The sequence below is a fragment of the Diadema setosum genome, chromosome 12 (assembly GCF_964275005.1).
Source record: "Diadema setosum chromosome 12, eeDiaSeto1, whole genome shotgun sequence".
Classification (NCBI taxonomy): domain Eukaryota; kingdom Metazoa; phylum Echinodermata; class Echinoidea; order Diadematoida; family Diadematidae; genus Diadema; species Diadema setosum.
In genome coordinates this window covers 36,527,691-36,542,420 of record NC_092696.1, presented here as the reverse complement: position 1 = coordinate 36,542,420, position 14,730 = coordinate 36,527,691, and the positions used below count along the sequence as shown (strand labels likewise).

Genomic DNA, 14,730 nt, shown 5'->3' with positions numbered 1-14,730 from the left:
AATAGTTTCCCAAATATTTTTTTTTGCCAAGAAATCAGAATATCATTTGCGAGAATTTAACTACATCTCCAAGACATATTCACTGGTTTGTCTGATTTACAGCCCATGGTGTACAAGTAACCAGACATTAAACAGTCGGTCAGGATCTGCTATACTTTTGTCACGTAACTAACGACAAGTACAAACATGTCTTAATAAAACAGAAGACTAAGAGAAACATGAATAACTAAGATAGAATGTGTATTTACATACGAATGACAATACAACAGATTATCTGATTATAACTAATTTTGTTTTATGTACGTCATTTTGATCTTCCGTGGTTATGCATTTGTAATTGTTGGGTATGTTATGCAAAGATACAGTACTTTCTACATGTTCTATTCAGATATATTATTCTGTAATAATCTAGTTGCGATATTGTAACACGAGTCAGTAATGTATTTTTTTTTTTCTTTAGTGCCTTGTGTCTCTCTCTTAATATTCCAGGTGAAATCCTACACTTTGCATGTTACATTGTTTCATTACAAGCATGATAAAGAATGTTGAACAATAAAAAAAAAAAGATCTGTAAACACCACCTGACCACGGGTGTCCACATCCTTCGTTTTATTTTATTTGAATTCATTTCTGATTTTCAAATAATATAATGGCATGAAAGCAACTCCTTTGTATTTAGTTTATATTGAACGCAATCTTAAGTAACATGCTCTCTACACTCACTCTTTATCATATGATTTTGGCAGAATATATATATCAATCATTATTTTTTTTTTCCATTTTTAGAACCCCGGGGAGGGGACGATTTCGTTATCGAAATCATAATATTGTTATGATTGAATGGGCACCTCGGGATTCTATTGCCATTTTGTTGTTGTTGTTGTTGTTGTTGAACAAAGATTGATGGAACTAGTGTCTTGCAACCCTAAAATACAAGAAATCAACAATATTTTACCAAACAAAACAAAACAGATCATAATAATACATTAACAGTAAAGGTATTAAATATGAGAACAATGATAATTATGATAAAAAGACTCAGCATCTATCAAAACAAAAGTGCGGACTCTTGGACTCCGTGGGTTAAAGGAAGTTTTTCATTAAAAGTAAATAAACAGGAAAAATGGAGCAAAACACAGACAAGCATGCATGTCGCTTAATCAGGCAAGAAGGCAGATGCATTGATTGGTCTCATTTACATGTGCATCGAGATGTCTGGTAGTATTTCTTTGGTCGGTGTGTTTGCGCGCAGTACGAGTGTCTCTGTGTGTTCGTGTACGTGTGTGCGTGCGTGTGGATCGGACAGTGATACGAGGGAGTCGTTTCGTGTTAGAATGTCAGATGTAGGTAAAATGTGCACGTAAAAAAAATGAATTATTTGAAAAGAAAAGACTAGAGAGGGAGCTTCGAGAACTCGTTTGAGGTGATAGGCCTACTGGCTACAAGTTATCAAAGAGGATATCACTTTTCCTGTCGGAAAACCACAGTTACAGCCAATATCATTACATGTATATTAAAGGGGATGGCTAGTAACCGATCAGTGGGAATCAGTGGGAATGGTGGGGGATGATTGTTCCAATCCTTAGTACATAATGTATCTATTGTTGTGTGAAAATTAATTGTCCCGTCACTGTACAGGCATGCTAACCTGGAAACATTAAACTGCACATTACTTGAATATGAGACCATTCTGAAGCAAATAATATTTCACACAACAATAGATACATTATGTACTCTTAAATGAATCCCACAAGGATTGGAACAATCATCCCCCACCATTCCCACTGATTCCCACTGATCAGTTATTTAACCATTCCCTTTAAGATGAAAAGTTTTATTAAGTTTTTAGTTTTATTTTTTTTTTTTAAATCGAAAGTGCTGTTTTCAAACATTTTAAAGTAAGCCTATCTGACTGAGCAGAAGAAAACCTTCCTAGTTTTATCTCAGTTGTAACATTATCAAGGAATATTCTTGAAATTATGACTAAGGATATCCCAAAATTTCCTATCATTTCTTGGTGTGTGTGTGTGTGTGTGTGTGTGTGTGTGTGTGTGTTTAGCAGCTTTAAACGCATATTTCTCAACTTAACAAGAATGGAGTTATTTCATTTTGAGATCAAACTTTTCATAATACACTAAAGAAGTATACTTCTAAGAGGGACACATACTTCTGTATCAAGTAACAGCGCAGTATATTGCCTATGATAATAATAATGGACTGCATGAAATAAAGTGAGTACATTGTAGTTTTCAATTCCTTCTATGCAATCTATTTTGACAATAAATTTCCTACCTTTCTTCTCTTTTTTCCAAAGAAAACTGCACCCTGTATCTAGGGACTGAAAGGCCGGAAGTTACACTGGACTCATTATTCGAATCTATGCAATCTATAAGTGGCTGTGATTCTTGCAATACCGAACATAAGTAGTGTTTCATAGCAACTGAAATGCAAAATTTGGGTTATCTAGCATGCAGCTTGTTGTCTTGTATAGCCACTGGTTGCCCGTCAATAGATGGCGCCATTCTAAAAGGATCTGCTGACTGGTGGACAGGTGGAGTCAACACTGATCTCTGAACAGTGGAGTCAAGTCGACTACACGTAGATCGTATCACTAACTTGCAGATAGGCACTTCCTACTTGACATCCGGCCATTAGACCCTTAGAATCGCGCCATCTATAGGCGGACAATCAAACACTGAAATACTACATGTAGTACACAGTGTATGGCTAAAAATTTATCGCATGACACTGGCACTAAGATTCGAAAGAGTCAGTTCCCAAGGAGTCAGCTACAATGGGTGACACAAACATGCATGAAAGTCAGATCTCACGGGACGAAGAGCTCGCCAAAGGTGAAACTTACCGACTTGTTATTTACTGTAATTATTAATCATTTTCATTAGCCTCGGGCAGTCCCGTGAGTGCAGTTAAACGTTTCATAACCACGACCGCGTTGACTCACTCTAATAACCAATATACAGTCTACTACAAGTCTTCAAACTCCGACATGAAAGTGTGTTGTTATTGAAGTACACAGGGCTTTGAACAAACAAGAGCATTTTTGTTTAATGCAGGTATATCAAAATTCCACCGAAAGATATGATTATGACTATTACTCCATGTTCACGTTGGCTTTCAATAACAATACACAAGTAACCACAGATTAGACAACTTCGGGTATAAATTACAAAGTGGCAGACATTTCAATGTTCATACAATGTATGTACTGTATTTTAGGAACAGTGAAATCGGATACGGTCACGTACAATGCAAATCACTTGAGGTGATATTATGATGTCACATAGCAGAAAGTTTCTCAATCATAATAAGGATGGGATGTCCGGAGTTCATATTCAGCAAGATGATCTTATGGCAAGAGAGTTGTGGTGACATGCTGAAGACGATGCTGAGTAATATGCATGAGGTTGTTGAGAAACAGAAGATCATTAGTAGCAGCATTGACTGTTGCCAGCAGCGCGCGGTTCGGAAGACGCTTGCGCCAAATGAATCTCCTGGATATTAATTGCGCTAAATGAAACTCATGAATATTCATTACGATAAACAGGACAGAGGTCGAGAGTGAAAATTTAGAGGATACTTGATGACGAGAGAAGGTTTATGTTAAGGCTACAAAAGTACACATTGAAAAACTAAAAGAAAGGGGGGGGGGGAATAAACATGAAACATTGAGGAGAAAAGGACCCTAGCACGTTTTTTCTTTCCTTTTTACGCATCTCTTCATTAGGAGTTCCATAGATACTATTGGCTGATTTTACAAGTACCCAACAACGACGTCTCCACCCTGAATGAACAAGATTGAATCAAAACTGCAAACAGCGAACAATTTTATTGAGCAACCAAACAGTCCCTTTAAATTCATTATGTAACCACGGTCACCTGAACGTGCTGAGGTTGTTTGTTTGTTTGTTTGTTTTTCTGAAAATGATTGATAAGTTCGAGGCGATACCATTACATATACCTTGCATGAAGCTCTTCATTACGTTTAAGATTTACGAAATTATCACGACATACCGCCTCCATTGAATATCCAGCATTTTTTGTTCTGTGTGTGCGTGTGTTTTCATTGGAGGGAAATCAAGAATGAAGTGGATGCGATGCACTCTAAGAATTTGGAGTCACATTTTGTCGGCAATCACATTGTGCCTTTCATAGAACTTTGCACATGCACATATTTTCCGTCTAAACCTAAATAATACAGTACCAACCAACACGATACTACCGTAATGGATGGAACTGGATGGCCCAACTACTGCTCGTTCTACTCTCACAAAACACCTACACGTACACCTGTACATGAAATGTATTCGTTGGAGAGGGTCAGAATTAGAGTTGACTTAATTAATTTTGAACATTTTCTCTGTGAGTACGGGACAAACCATAGATGTTACTCCACGATGTGAAGAGATATGTGTCTATGAGAGACAGAGAAAACGAAGAGAATTGCATCATTTCAAAGAGACAGGAAATATGGTTCCTTTAATGCGGTCCTGACGTAAAACTTTAGCACCGATACCTAAGTACTGACAGAAGATAACGAGTTTGTAATAGGAATGTGTCATTGCACACTCGTTTTTTTTTTTTTTTTTTTTTTTTTGCCACTATGACTACGAGTTGAAACTGGAAGCTTGAGAGGCCGTCATCTTATCAGCCTTGGCCTTCTCCTGTCGCACCTGTTGTCGAATCAGTTCGATCTCCGCCTCCTGCCGGAGTCGGCTCAGCTCCATCTGTTGCTTCGCTGACGCCAACTCTACTTCGAGGAGTTCTCGGCGGCACCGAGCCTGCTCGGCTTCCTCTCGAGCCTTCATCGCTTGGTAGCGCAAAATATCCAACCTCGCTTTCTTCTCTTCCGCCAAAGACGAATGTAACTTCTCGCTGTGTCCTCTGTCACGACCGCGGCCGGCACCGATCGACCCTGACGCATGGGGATTATTTGCTTCTGGGGCCGAGTCACTTCCGGTCGCCTTTGATTTCGTGGAAGACTCTTTGCGTTTAGAATTAATTTGTCCGGACCTACCGTCGTTTCCCGAGCGGCTTTCTCTGGATACGTCATTTTGGCCCACGTGAGAGGAATTTGCGTTGATGACGCGCTGCTCTTCCGAAGCAACACGATGACCTTGTTGTCGCTGTATGTCGTCGTCGGTGCGTCTTTGTTGACTACCACTGGACATTGCTTGCTGCCCGCTGTCTCTAGCATGGGAGGCTCTATCTGCATGGTTACTGGTTCTCTGTGAACCCTCGGAGACTGATGTCCTGATAGTGCCTTGCCGCCCCTGGGCGACGGCAGCCTGATTGCTGTTGACTCTTCTGACGAGTTGATCACCACTGATGCTCTCCTGAGTTTGCTGAAACATTTCCTGGGACGATCTCGGTAGTGGAACAGCGGTGACGGACGTTTCATCATTATCTGCAAAGGTTGTGGAAATAATGTTTAGCATTAAAACATTTACACGTTTATTCAAATATCTCTAACGGATAGCGTGTGCGCAAAGAAATGCTCTAGAGTGCGTGCTGCAATTGTAGGACAGGTAAACATACAGAACACTATAGAGAGATATCATTCATTCTACAAACAAGTCTCATTTTAACAATAAAGATATTATTCAAGCTGAAGATATAGTTCTAACCTTCACTTTTGATCACAATTTCAACTTCGTCCATGTCACTGGTGATGTCATCCATGGGAGCATCTTCTTCCGGACCACTGCCCGGAATACTGGTCACACTGAGAATCACGGGTCCGCTTTCCACTGGGGCCAGTAATAGTTCATTTAGGAGTCCGGTGCCGCTATTTGGATCATGCCGCCCATCTATGGCACTGGAATCTGCACCGGTAAAATCGTTAGAGACCTCAGTTGGCAGCACTCCAATTTGTATGGGGTATTCCATGTCGCTTTCATGGATGGCATGCACCCCTGGTACGACATCGGCCTGACTTGAGATCGCAGTGTCGTGGTAGTCTCCGCGGTGGTGTACGGTGGTGGGCCGCTGCGAGGCGAAGGACGAGGGACAAACGTTCGGTTCGGTCTGTCGGAGCGCCCCAAGATTCGGATTAGACACGGTGCTGTTTGTGTTCCGAAACATTCTTACCGGTACCACCTGCTGCTGTCCCCGAAAATCCTGCCCTGAGGAAACGGGCGATCTTCTAGATGTCACGCTCACATCTTGCAATCCTCCCATCGTTGCACCACGGCTAACCTTGTGCACTTGCTGTTCGTGTAACATGGTCCAAGGCGCAAGCAGTGGGCCGGTTCTGTACAAATCGATGATTTTGATCGGTCCTGCCTCCAGCTACGAGATCTTGGCGACTCGGTACACTGACACCCTCTGTCAAGTCGTACACATGAGTGACAGTCTGATGGCGTTCGACTTTTTGAGGGCCTCGGGACACCGTTGGTCTCCCAGCCCTAGAAGGGGGTCGCCTTCGATACTGCTGCTGTCGAGAGCGGATGCTACCAATTTGAGGTACCCCCGAACCCGTATCTGAAATTAGAAGCAAGGGACAATCGCGGTAAACTGTATTGTTCCTTCTATTTACATATCACTTCTTCTTCTTCTTTTTTTTTTTTGTAACGTTACCATAAGGATTAAGGTTATACGCTAATAAGAGAGTAATACGCTCAGTAGTTTTTCAGACAAGAGGAGAGAAATAAGTTTGGGGCATGATTCAGCATTATTGTGTGCTTTCATAAGCTCTTGAATTATGTTTTTCCATATTTGAACATATAAAAATTGAAATTTCATAATCAATACCTAATAATTCCAGAAATCACGAAACCTTTCAAAGTATGAATAAGATGATAAACGTCACATTGATAGGTTTTCCTTTGTTATATTCAATGAGTTCTTGAGCCTATACTGGTCGAAAACACAACGACAAAATATAAGCATTTACATCTTGTTTCCTTCAATTTCGAGAGTACTATGATAAAACTGTTGCGATTCATGTTTCCCTCTGGTTTTTCAATCGTTGCCCTTCTGTCTTTGATTAAATTGAAGATATGTTTCGCACCAACATTAAGTGCTCAGCCCAACAAAACCAAAACAAAACAAACAAAATGATTTTCATGACACCTTGAGGCCCCTCGGTGAAAAAGAGCTAGCCAAAGACTGACAAAGTCTAATCTTTTGTGGATATTTATTCTGAAAGCGTCAACGGCGTGTTTTCCAAGTATCATGTGAGACTGCAGAACGATTTACAGAATCCGCTACCTACTGATTTTGGTTATCCGTATCTGAGGAATTTGTCCCGACAGACTGCGGAGTTTACTGTTGATCGTTCGACGCTTCTTGCCGGTTTGGTCAAGGCCCAAGCGCAGCCGCTGGCCCGGCGTGAAGTTGTCCCGGGTGCGCATGTTCATCCAACATTTCCGTAGCTGCTGAACCGCTCTGTACTCGCGTGATGCAGACAAAATGTGAAAGGGCTTTATATACCATGACACGGACATCTTATGATTTCACAATGTTCTCACACTTGAATTTTCGTTGTTCACTGATAATGTGCATAATATCTTGATTTATTATTATTGCATCCTACAAAATTCCTCGTTCTTATCTTTAAACTGAACTGCATAAATACATACATACGAAGGGAAAATAAATATTCTATTGCATATTCATATCCTATCAGATCAAGAGAATACATCAATAAAGCACTTCGAGACAAGATCTTATTCTATACAAAACGAACTTCATATATATCTCATTTAACGACAGAGTAATCATACGTGTAAATTACCGGATGCATTAAGATACATATCAACGATTCTCACGAGATCATGTACAGGGCCTTGTAATGCACAATCTTAATCGAATAGATTTCTGTATTAGCAGTATTAGTGGCAGAGTATAATACAACACGTTCTTTGTTCGACAAACAGAATATTCTGGAATATTCTTTGTTCGACAAAAAGAATATTGTGGAATATTCTGTATACCTCTTTGAGAAGGTGGGGTTGCTGTTGAATCGAGCGGCGATTTCCTGCCAGGCCACCTTACTGGATGGAACCCGCTTGTTGTCCTTCCGGAAGGTCAACCTCACCAGTTTGCCGTTCTTCTCAACGTTGAAGTACTCGCACACGAGCTCGACCAGGGCGTCACGCTCATTCTGACGAAAAGTGGGAGTACGCGGTTGCCTACGTTGAATAATATTTGCGAACTTATTGACACAGGACGAAGGCATTCATATCGTTTCTATACTGACAAAGACTTGGTAACGGTGACACAAAATGAAATGAGCCAGTATACAGTTCCACTCAGCGCATGGGCAGAAAAGGTCAGCTTGTACAATCAGGCATGTTGGTTTTTAAATTCACTGAGATAACATATCTGCATTTGTGATATAATGATTATTCAAGCAATCTTTGAATGGTGCTTCTATTATAGCACATTCACCTGACAGCTAGCCTGTTTTTGTGTTTTGTTTTGTTTTGTTTGTTTTTTTGTTTGCAATATCAGCAAAACGGGGTTGTTAACGCATTATCCATTTACAAACCTAGAAATGTCCCTATGACGACTGGAGGATGCCTTCGCCATAAAGCATGGTTCTCCTAATAGGTGTATAGAGTACGCCTTGACAATGTGAAATGATAGTTTCAAATAATTGGCAAAACTACGCTTTATCACGTGATCAGCTCTTGACCAATCCTATGGCAAGATTCTTATAGTATGTGGAATATAAGTTACCATAATTGGCGCAAATCGAAATGAACCGTTTGTCACAAATTAATGTGTTGCGTTGACTTTCCTTAAAGTGGATTTCATTTGGATGGATGGATTTATATTGAGAATGTCTCACTTGCCCTGTGACTCTATAGTCCACAATCCTTGAAATATTCAGTAAATGGTAACATTCAATTTCATGAAATTTACTCAAGGGCTTTTTTTTTTTCAAAATATGGGAAAATCGTGACATGTGAACATTTTCCGATGACCTGGGAACCCATGCCCACAATCTTTTCCAACAGACACATGCATACCATACTTTTAAAGTTTACAAGCATACATTAATATTCAAGGTATTGCATAAAAATGTAATTTTAGCAATACATTGTAGAATTGTAGCATTGTTTCCTGGATTTTGACCCCATGACCCAAAAGTTCCCAAGAGAATCACTGTCAGGCAGTACAATTATGCACATGTACTAAGCTTCATGTGATACAGTACCTTGAGCTATTTCCGAGATAAAGAGAAAAATGTGAAATTTTAGCATTTTACTTGACCTTTGATCCCATGGTCAAAATGTTTCCCGGAGAATCTTTATCTGAATAATACATGCATACAGTATGGTTGAAAAAAATATCTTCAGGCATTGCATAGATGCGCGGGGGAAATAGTGAAATTTGAGAATTTGACCTTGACATTTCACCCTACGACCTAAAAAGTCCCAAGAAGAATCACTGTCAGGCAGAACATGCTTATGTACTAACGTTCATTTAAGATATTACCTTGAGCATTTTTCGAAATATGGAGAAAAAAAATCAAATATTAACAGTTGAACTTGACCTTTGACACCATAGACAATATCTATCTGGTAAATGTATACACCAATTAGTGTCATTGCTATTGTCATCAGTTTCATTTGGCTACCTCGAACAATTTTAAGTAACGCTGTCCACAAAATTGATTATACGGACGGACGGAAGGACGGACGGACAACCCGAAAAACATAATGCCTCCGGCGACACTTCGTGATGGTGGAGGTGTCAGGGTGTGAACATACGGACCATTCTTGTCACCGATCTTTAAACGCAAGTCCATTCTTTGTTTGAACATGGATTCCTTGAATACGTGTAGACTAATTACTAGTACGTCGGGCAAGCTTTTAAAAGCATTAAAAGCATTTTAAAAGCACGAGTTAACGGTCTTACACATGCGAACAAAAAAGAATGGTATATATATTAGTATCAATGTGCACATCATGATTGTGCACTGCGTTGTTGGAAAACCGGTCTGGGGAGTGGGAAGAGGAAAACAAAAAGAAAGAAAAAATGTCCACTTACAAGAGGGCGACAAAATCATTATAACGACGCTGCTGCTCAGTAATGTCAGCGTCCTCAGAAGATGCCCTAGTTGTCGCCATTTCTAGCTATTGATATCGGTAACCTTCAGCAGTTCAGTTCGTGGTGACGTCTGGGAGAAAAGAAGACACAAAACATATCGAAGAAAAAGTTATACCAAACGCATAAATACCGATCTTTGCTGCCAACGTAGATTGACTTTAATAGAGTTTATCATAGAAAGGATATATTAATATTTCCATTTTAGTGAGCACAATTAAGGGATTCAAAGATCTATACTCCATTTTATTTTATTTTTTTTTTTTGCGGTAAAAATTGTTTAGTGAATATCATCTTCAAATTCAAGTTTGTATCATTTCCTGTCATCGTGTAGTTGTTTTTGATGACCACAACCAGCAACCGCCGCTTTTCTCAATTTGAGACCAATCAAAACATATTGAAGATTACATGTCACAATCAATTTTCCAACTTGACCGAAAGATCGGTCTGTATCTGGTAGTCGAGGATATGTTCCGCGGAGACTGCGTCTGGCTTTGGGGAATCCCCTACGGAGGAGAGCGAATCTTTCTGTCTATTTGAGTACTATGTGCAGTATGCAGCAGTAAGAGGGTGTCGACCTCATCTCATGTATGAGTTGCTAGGCATCAAGTTTCTGAGATCAGCATTTAGAGTCTTAACTTATCACAAAGCGTCAGAATACCGCGTGCATACTTTTTACCATAAGCCCGGCGCAGGACACCGTGAGCATCTAAGAATGGGAGCACTGTATGCATGCGCGCAGAGCTTTACATGATACAGTGCATGCCTGGATACAATAAAATACAGAGCGGTGATGTTGTCTGCACAGTAAGATCGACTCATATAGTATCACATCACACGTATCAGAGGTCACAACTTCACTTACCAATTGGTGTTTTTACTTCAACATAGAACAATTGCTGTTACGTGTTGTTGTACTCGTTGGTTGTTATATAGTTCATTCTATTAGCAAGCAGTAGCGTATTAGATGGGTATATCTATTTGTTACACGCGAACGCGAAGCGAGAAAAGTCGGTCCTGTATGAGCAAAACCTACTCAACCCACGCTGAGAGTGAGTTCTCGTGCATGCATGCCTTGCGTGTGAGTAACTCAATACGCAGTGTTTGAGACTCAGTACACACGAGTAACTAACGCCAGCAACGTACACACAAAGCTCGCGTAGTGGCTCAGCGGAGTTCGAGGCGAGCTGTGCATGCAGGCTTTACTACACAGTATTACACTCAACGTACTGATTGAGTTCAGCACGAGAACATTATGGAGTCTGCATAGGTGTTTGTGAATGCGCTTTGGTCGTAGGGTCAGGACACACACACACACACACACACCAGGGAGGTGGTTTCCTCTCACCTCTCTGTACACACACACACACACACACACACACACACACACACATTCACTCATGAATGGCGGTTGCTGAGTTGATTGAACCAGGGAGGGTGGGAAGCCACCTCCCTGATTGAACGTACAGCTGCAGCTGATCCATGCTGAGTGTACCACTTGGTATTGTACTGCCCGTGAGATATTATTCAGTAGGCTGGAACAGTTTTTCAGTTTATTCAAACCAAATCAAACATAACAAAAGTACAAGACATAATCTACAAAAATTCAGAATGATAGGTTTGGGACCCCAGTGATGAAGCACAGCTTGTGGTCGGGGCCCCTTTACACGATACACTACAGTATATGGCAAGGTGTAACATATTATTTACATGGAGTATAATATAATATGTAAAAATTATACAGCATAATGAATGCAGACAAGTACACGTATACCACCTCCCCCATACACAACACAACACACACACACTCACACACACACACATGCATACACACATGCATGCACACTTCACACATGGCTACCTCATCTCATTTTCTACCTCATGTGCCTAATTTCAATCTGTCGAAAAGGTGTCTTTTACACAAAATTTTGAATCGAGACAGCGTAGTACGTGGAATTAATTATATTACGGGGCAACTTATTCAACTCTTTAGCACAGACTATTCTGAATGAATTTAGGGTAGTTTGTGTTCTTGCATATGGCTGATGGATGAGGTTACTCTGGCGAGTATTATAACGATGGATGGAAGAATTTTCCACAAACACATCAGACGAAAATGTATATTGAAATACAATTATACAATAAATCTTTATTTCCGATTCAATATACAGTATAGATAAAAATACATGTAAATATGAGCACATTGTGCAAAGGTGCAGAAATACAAACAAGAACAATGAAAACATTGACAAAACAGGAAAGTATTGTGAAAAAAAATAAGGAAAACAGATAGAATATAGGTACAATAAAAACAAAAGCTGATTGACACTGTGTATGTGGTTAACCAGAAAATGGTATGCGCGTAGAAAGCCAGAATAGGCTTGTTATGTTGCACATACCCCGTAATATAATCGTTATAAAAACTAACTCGAATGCTATTATGATAACATTATGTACCTAAAATCAATAACAGCAATGGATATACTTTCTACAACATACAAATAAAAAGAAGACTAATTATCCATATCCAAAAATCAATACTTACTAATCAACATCTTCTTATACTGTCTTTTAAAAGTATTATTAAATTGCACATTAAGTTTGCTCAAATCTAGCGTGTTCCAAAGAACAGGACCAGTATGACCTAACGAGTATTTACATTTGTCAGTTAAAAAACGCCATTGATGAAAATGAGTTGAGGATCTCGTATAATAATTATGTACATCAGAGTTCAAAGAAAACATATTTTGTATATAAGGCGAAAGAGTTTTTGCATGATAACGTTGCATAAAAGAACATATTTGCATTTTATTTACATCTTGCAATTTAAGGGTGTATAATAATTTTAAAAGTTTAGATGTTGGAGCTCTATAATTTGATTTTGTACAAATTCGAATTGCTTTCTTTTGAAGTAAGAGAAGTCTTTGTGTTTGGCAAGAATACGTATTTCCCCAGATAGAATTACAGTAAGATAAAACGGATAAAATATCAGCATTATAAAGAGTGAACAATATGTAACCTGGCACATCATATTTCAGTCGATTTAAGATGCCAATAAAACGAGAAATTTTTGTACATACAAAATCAATATGATCATTCCAACTCAACTTACTAGTCAGTACAATACCTAAAAAATTTACAGATTCATAAAATTTCAAACGAGTTTCACCAATTTTCAAAATTATATCGTCAGTATCATATTGTACATTTCCGCGTTTGAAAAATACACATTGCGTTTTACTTATATTTAAAGTAAGCATATTGCACTTGAACCAGTTATGTACTTGAAAAAGACTTTTATTTACAGATTCAGTCAAAACGTTAATATCATTATGTGAGGCAAGAAGTGAGGTGTCGTCTGCATATAAAATGAAATGAGATTCATGGCAAGAGTTTACAATGTCATTTATATAAATTAAAAACAGTAAAGGTCCAAGAATGGATCCTTGTGGCACACCCGTTTCAATATTCTTAAGAGACGAGCTAAAAGAATCATACACAGTAAATTGTTTTCTTCCATATAAATAAGATCTAAACCAATTAAAACACACACCTCTAACACCATAATATTGTAATTTTTGTAATAAAATTTTGTGAGAAAGACAGTCGAAGGCTTTAGAGAGATCCATAAATACTGCTAAAACATTTTTACCACCATTAATTTCTTGAATTATTCTGTCCTGTATTTCTATGACTGCCATATCTGTAGACAGGTTTTGCCGAAATCCATATTGACTTTCATATAATAAATCATGCTGGAGCAGAAAACCATAAAAACGAGTAAAAACTATTTTTTCTAATATTTTTGAAAAACAAGGCAGAATAGATATCGGACGGTAACTTATAAACATTTTGGGATCATCTTTTTTAAAAACAGGTATAACTTTTGATACTTTCATTTTAGATGGTACAATACCAGTACTTAACGAAGAGTTACATATATACAAAAAAGGTTCAACAATAAAAGGCAAAACATGTTTGACCACAATTGAATCAATATCATCAAAACCACAACTTTTTCCAGATTTCAATGCCTTTCCAATATCTAAAATTTCATCTACTGTAACTGGTTTAAAAAACAAAGTATTAGTGACAGGTTCATTCATATAAGTAAGAAATTCGTCATTATTTGTATCAGTTGTATAACCAGCGGATATATTTGATCCAATATTGATGAAGTACTCATTAAAATGTTCAGCAATTTCACTGGCATCATCAATATCAGTCCCGTCATACGAAAACGTTTGTTGGTCATTGGTGTCAATCTTTTTTTCCCCAAAATAGCATTAATGAATTTCCATGTCTCTTTTGTATTACTTTTAATCAAATCACACTTCTTCAAATAATAATCTTTCTTTGCTTTGCGTAAACAAAGAGTAGTTTTATTCCGTATCTTTTTATACCTTCTATTATTAAATTCTGAGGGAAAATTAATATAAATCTTATAATATTTATTTTTCTTTTTGATATATTTTAAAAGTTCACGTGTGACCCATGGTTTTCTAATTTCTTGATTCCTTTTGTCCTTAATTTCTCTTTGGGGTAAATGCATATAATAAAGATTCATAAATATATCACAAAACACGTTATACGCCCTCTCCGGATCATTATCTTCATACACTCTTGACCAATCCGTGAGTGCTAGGTCGGCGG

At 38.5% G+C, this 14,730-nt stretch overlaps 1 protein-coding gene across 1 annotated transcript; it reads right to left on the bottom strand.

Moving 5' to 3' along the window:
* Positions 1-3,022: 3,022 nt before the first annotated feature.
* Positions 3,023-7,356, bottom strand: LOC140236004 (uncharacterized). Its single transcript, XM_072315990.1, has 3 exons — positions 7,235-7,356; positions 5,646-6,501; positions 3,023-5,425 (listed from the first exon to the last, which is right to left on the bottom strand). The coding sequence occupies exons 2-3, from the start codon at positions 6,241-6,243 to the stop codon at positions 4,626-4,628; spliced, it is 1,398 nt and encodes a 465-aa protein (XP_072172091.1). The 5' UTR covers positions 6,244-6,501; positions 7,235-7,356; the 3' UTR covers positions 3,023-4,625.
* Between the last annotated feature and the right edge of the window lie 7,374 nt (positions 7,357-14,730).

What these genes read in the sequence shown, in the direction of transcription:
- LOC140236004 (XM_072315990.1), bottom strand. Translation starts at nt 6,243, where the DNA reads ATGTTACACGAACAGCAAGTGCACAAGGTTAGCCGTGGTGCAACGATG. An exon ending in AATTGTGATCAAAAGTGAAG is followed by an intron (nt 5,426 to 5,645) that starts GTTAGAACTATA and finishes CAACCTTTGCAG; the next exon opens with ATAATGATGAAACGTCCGTC.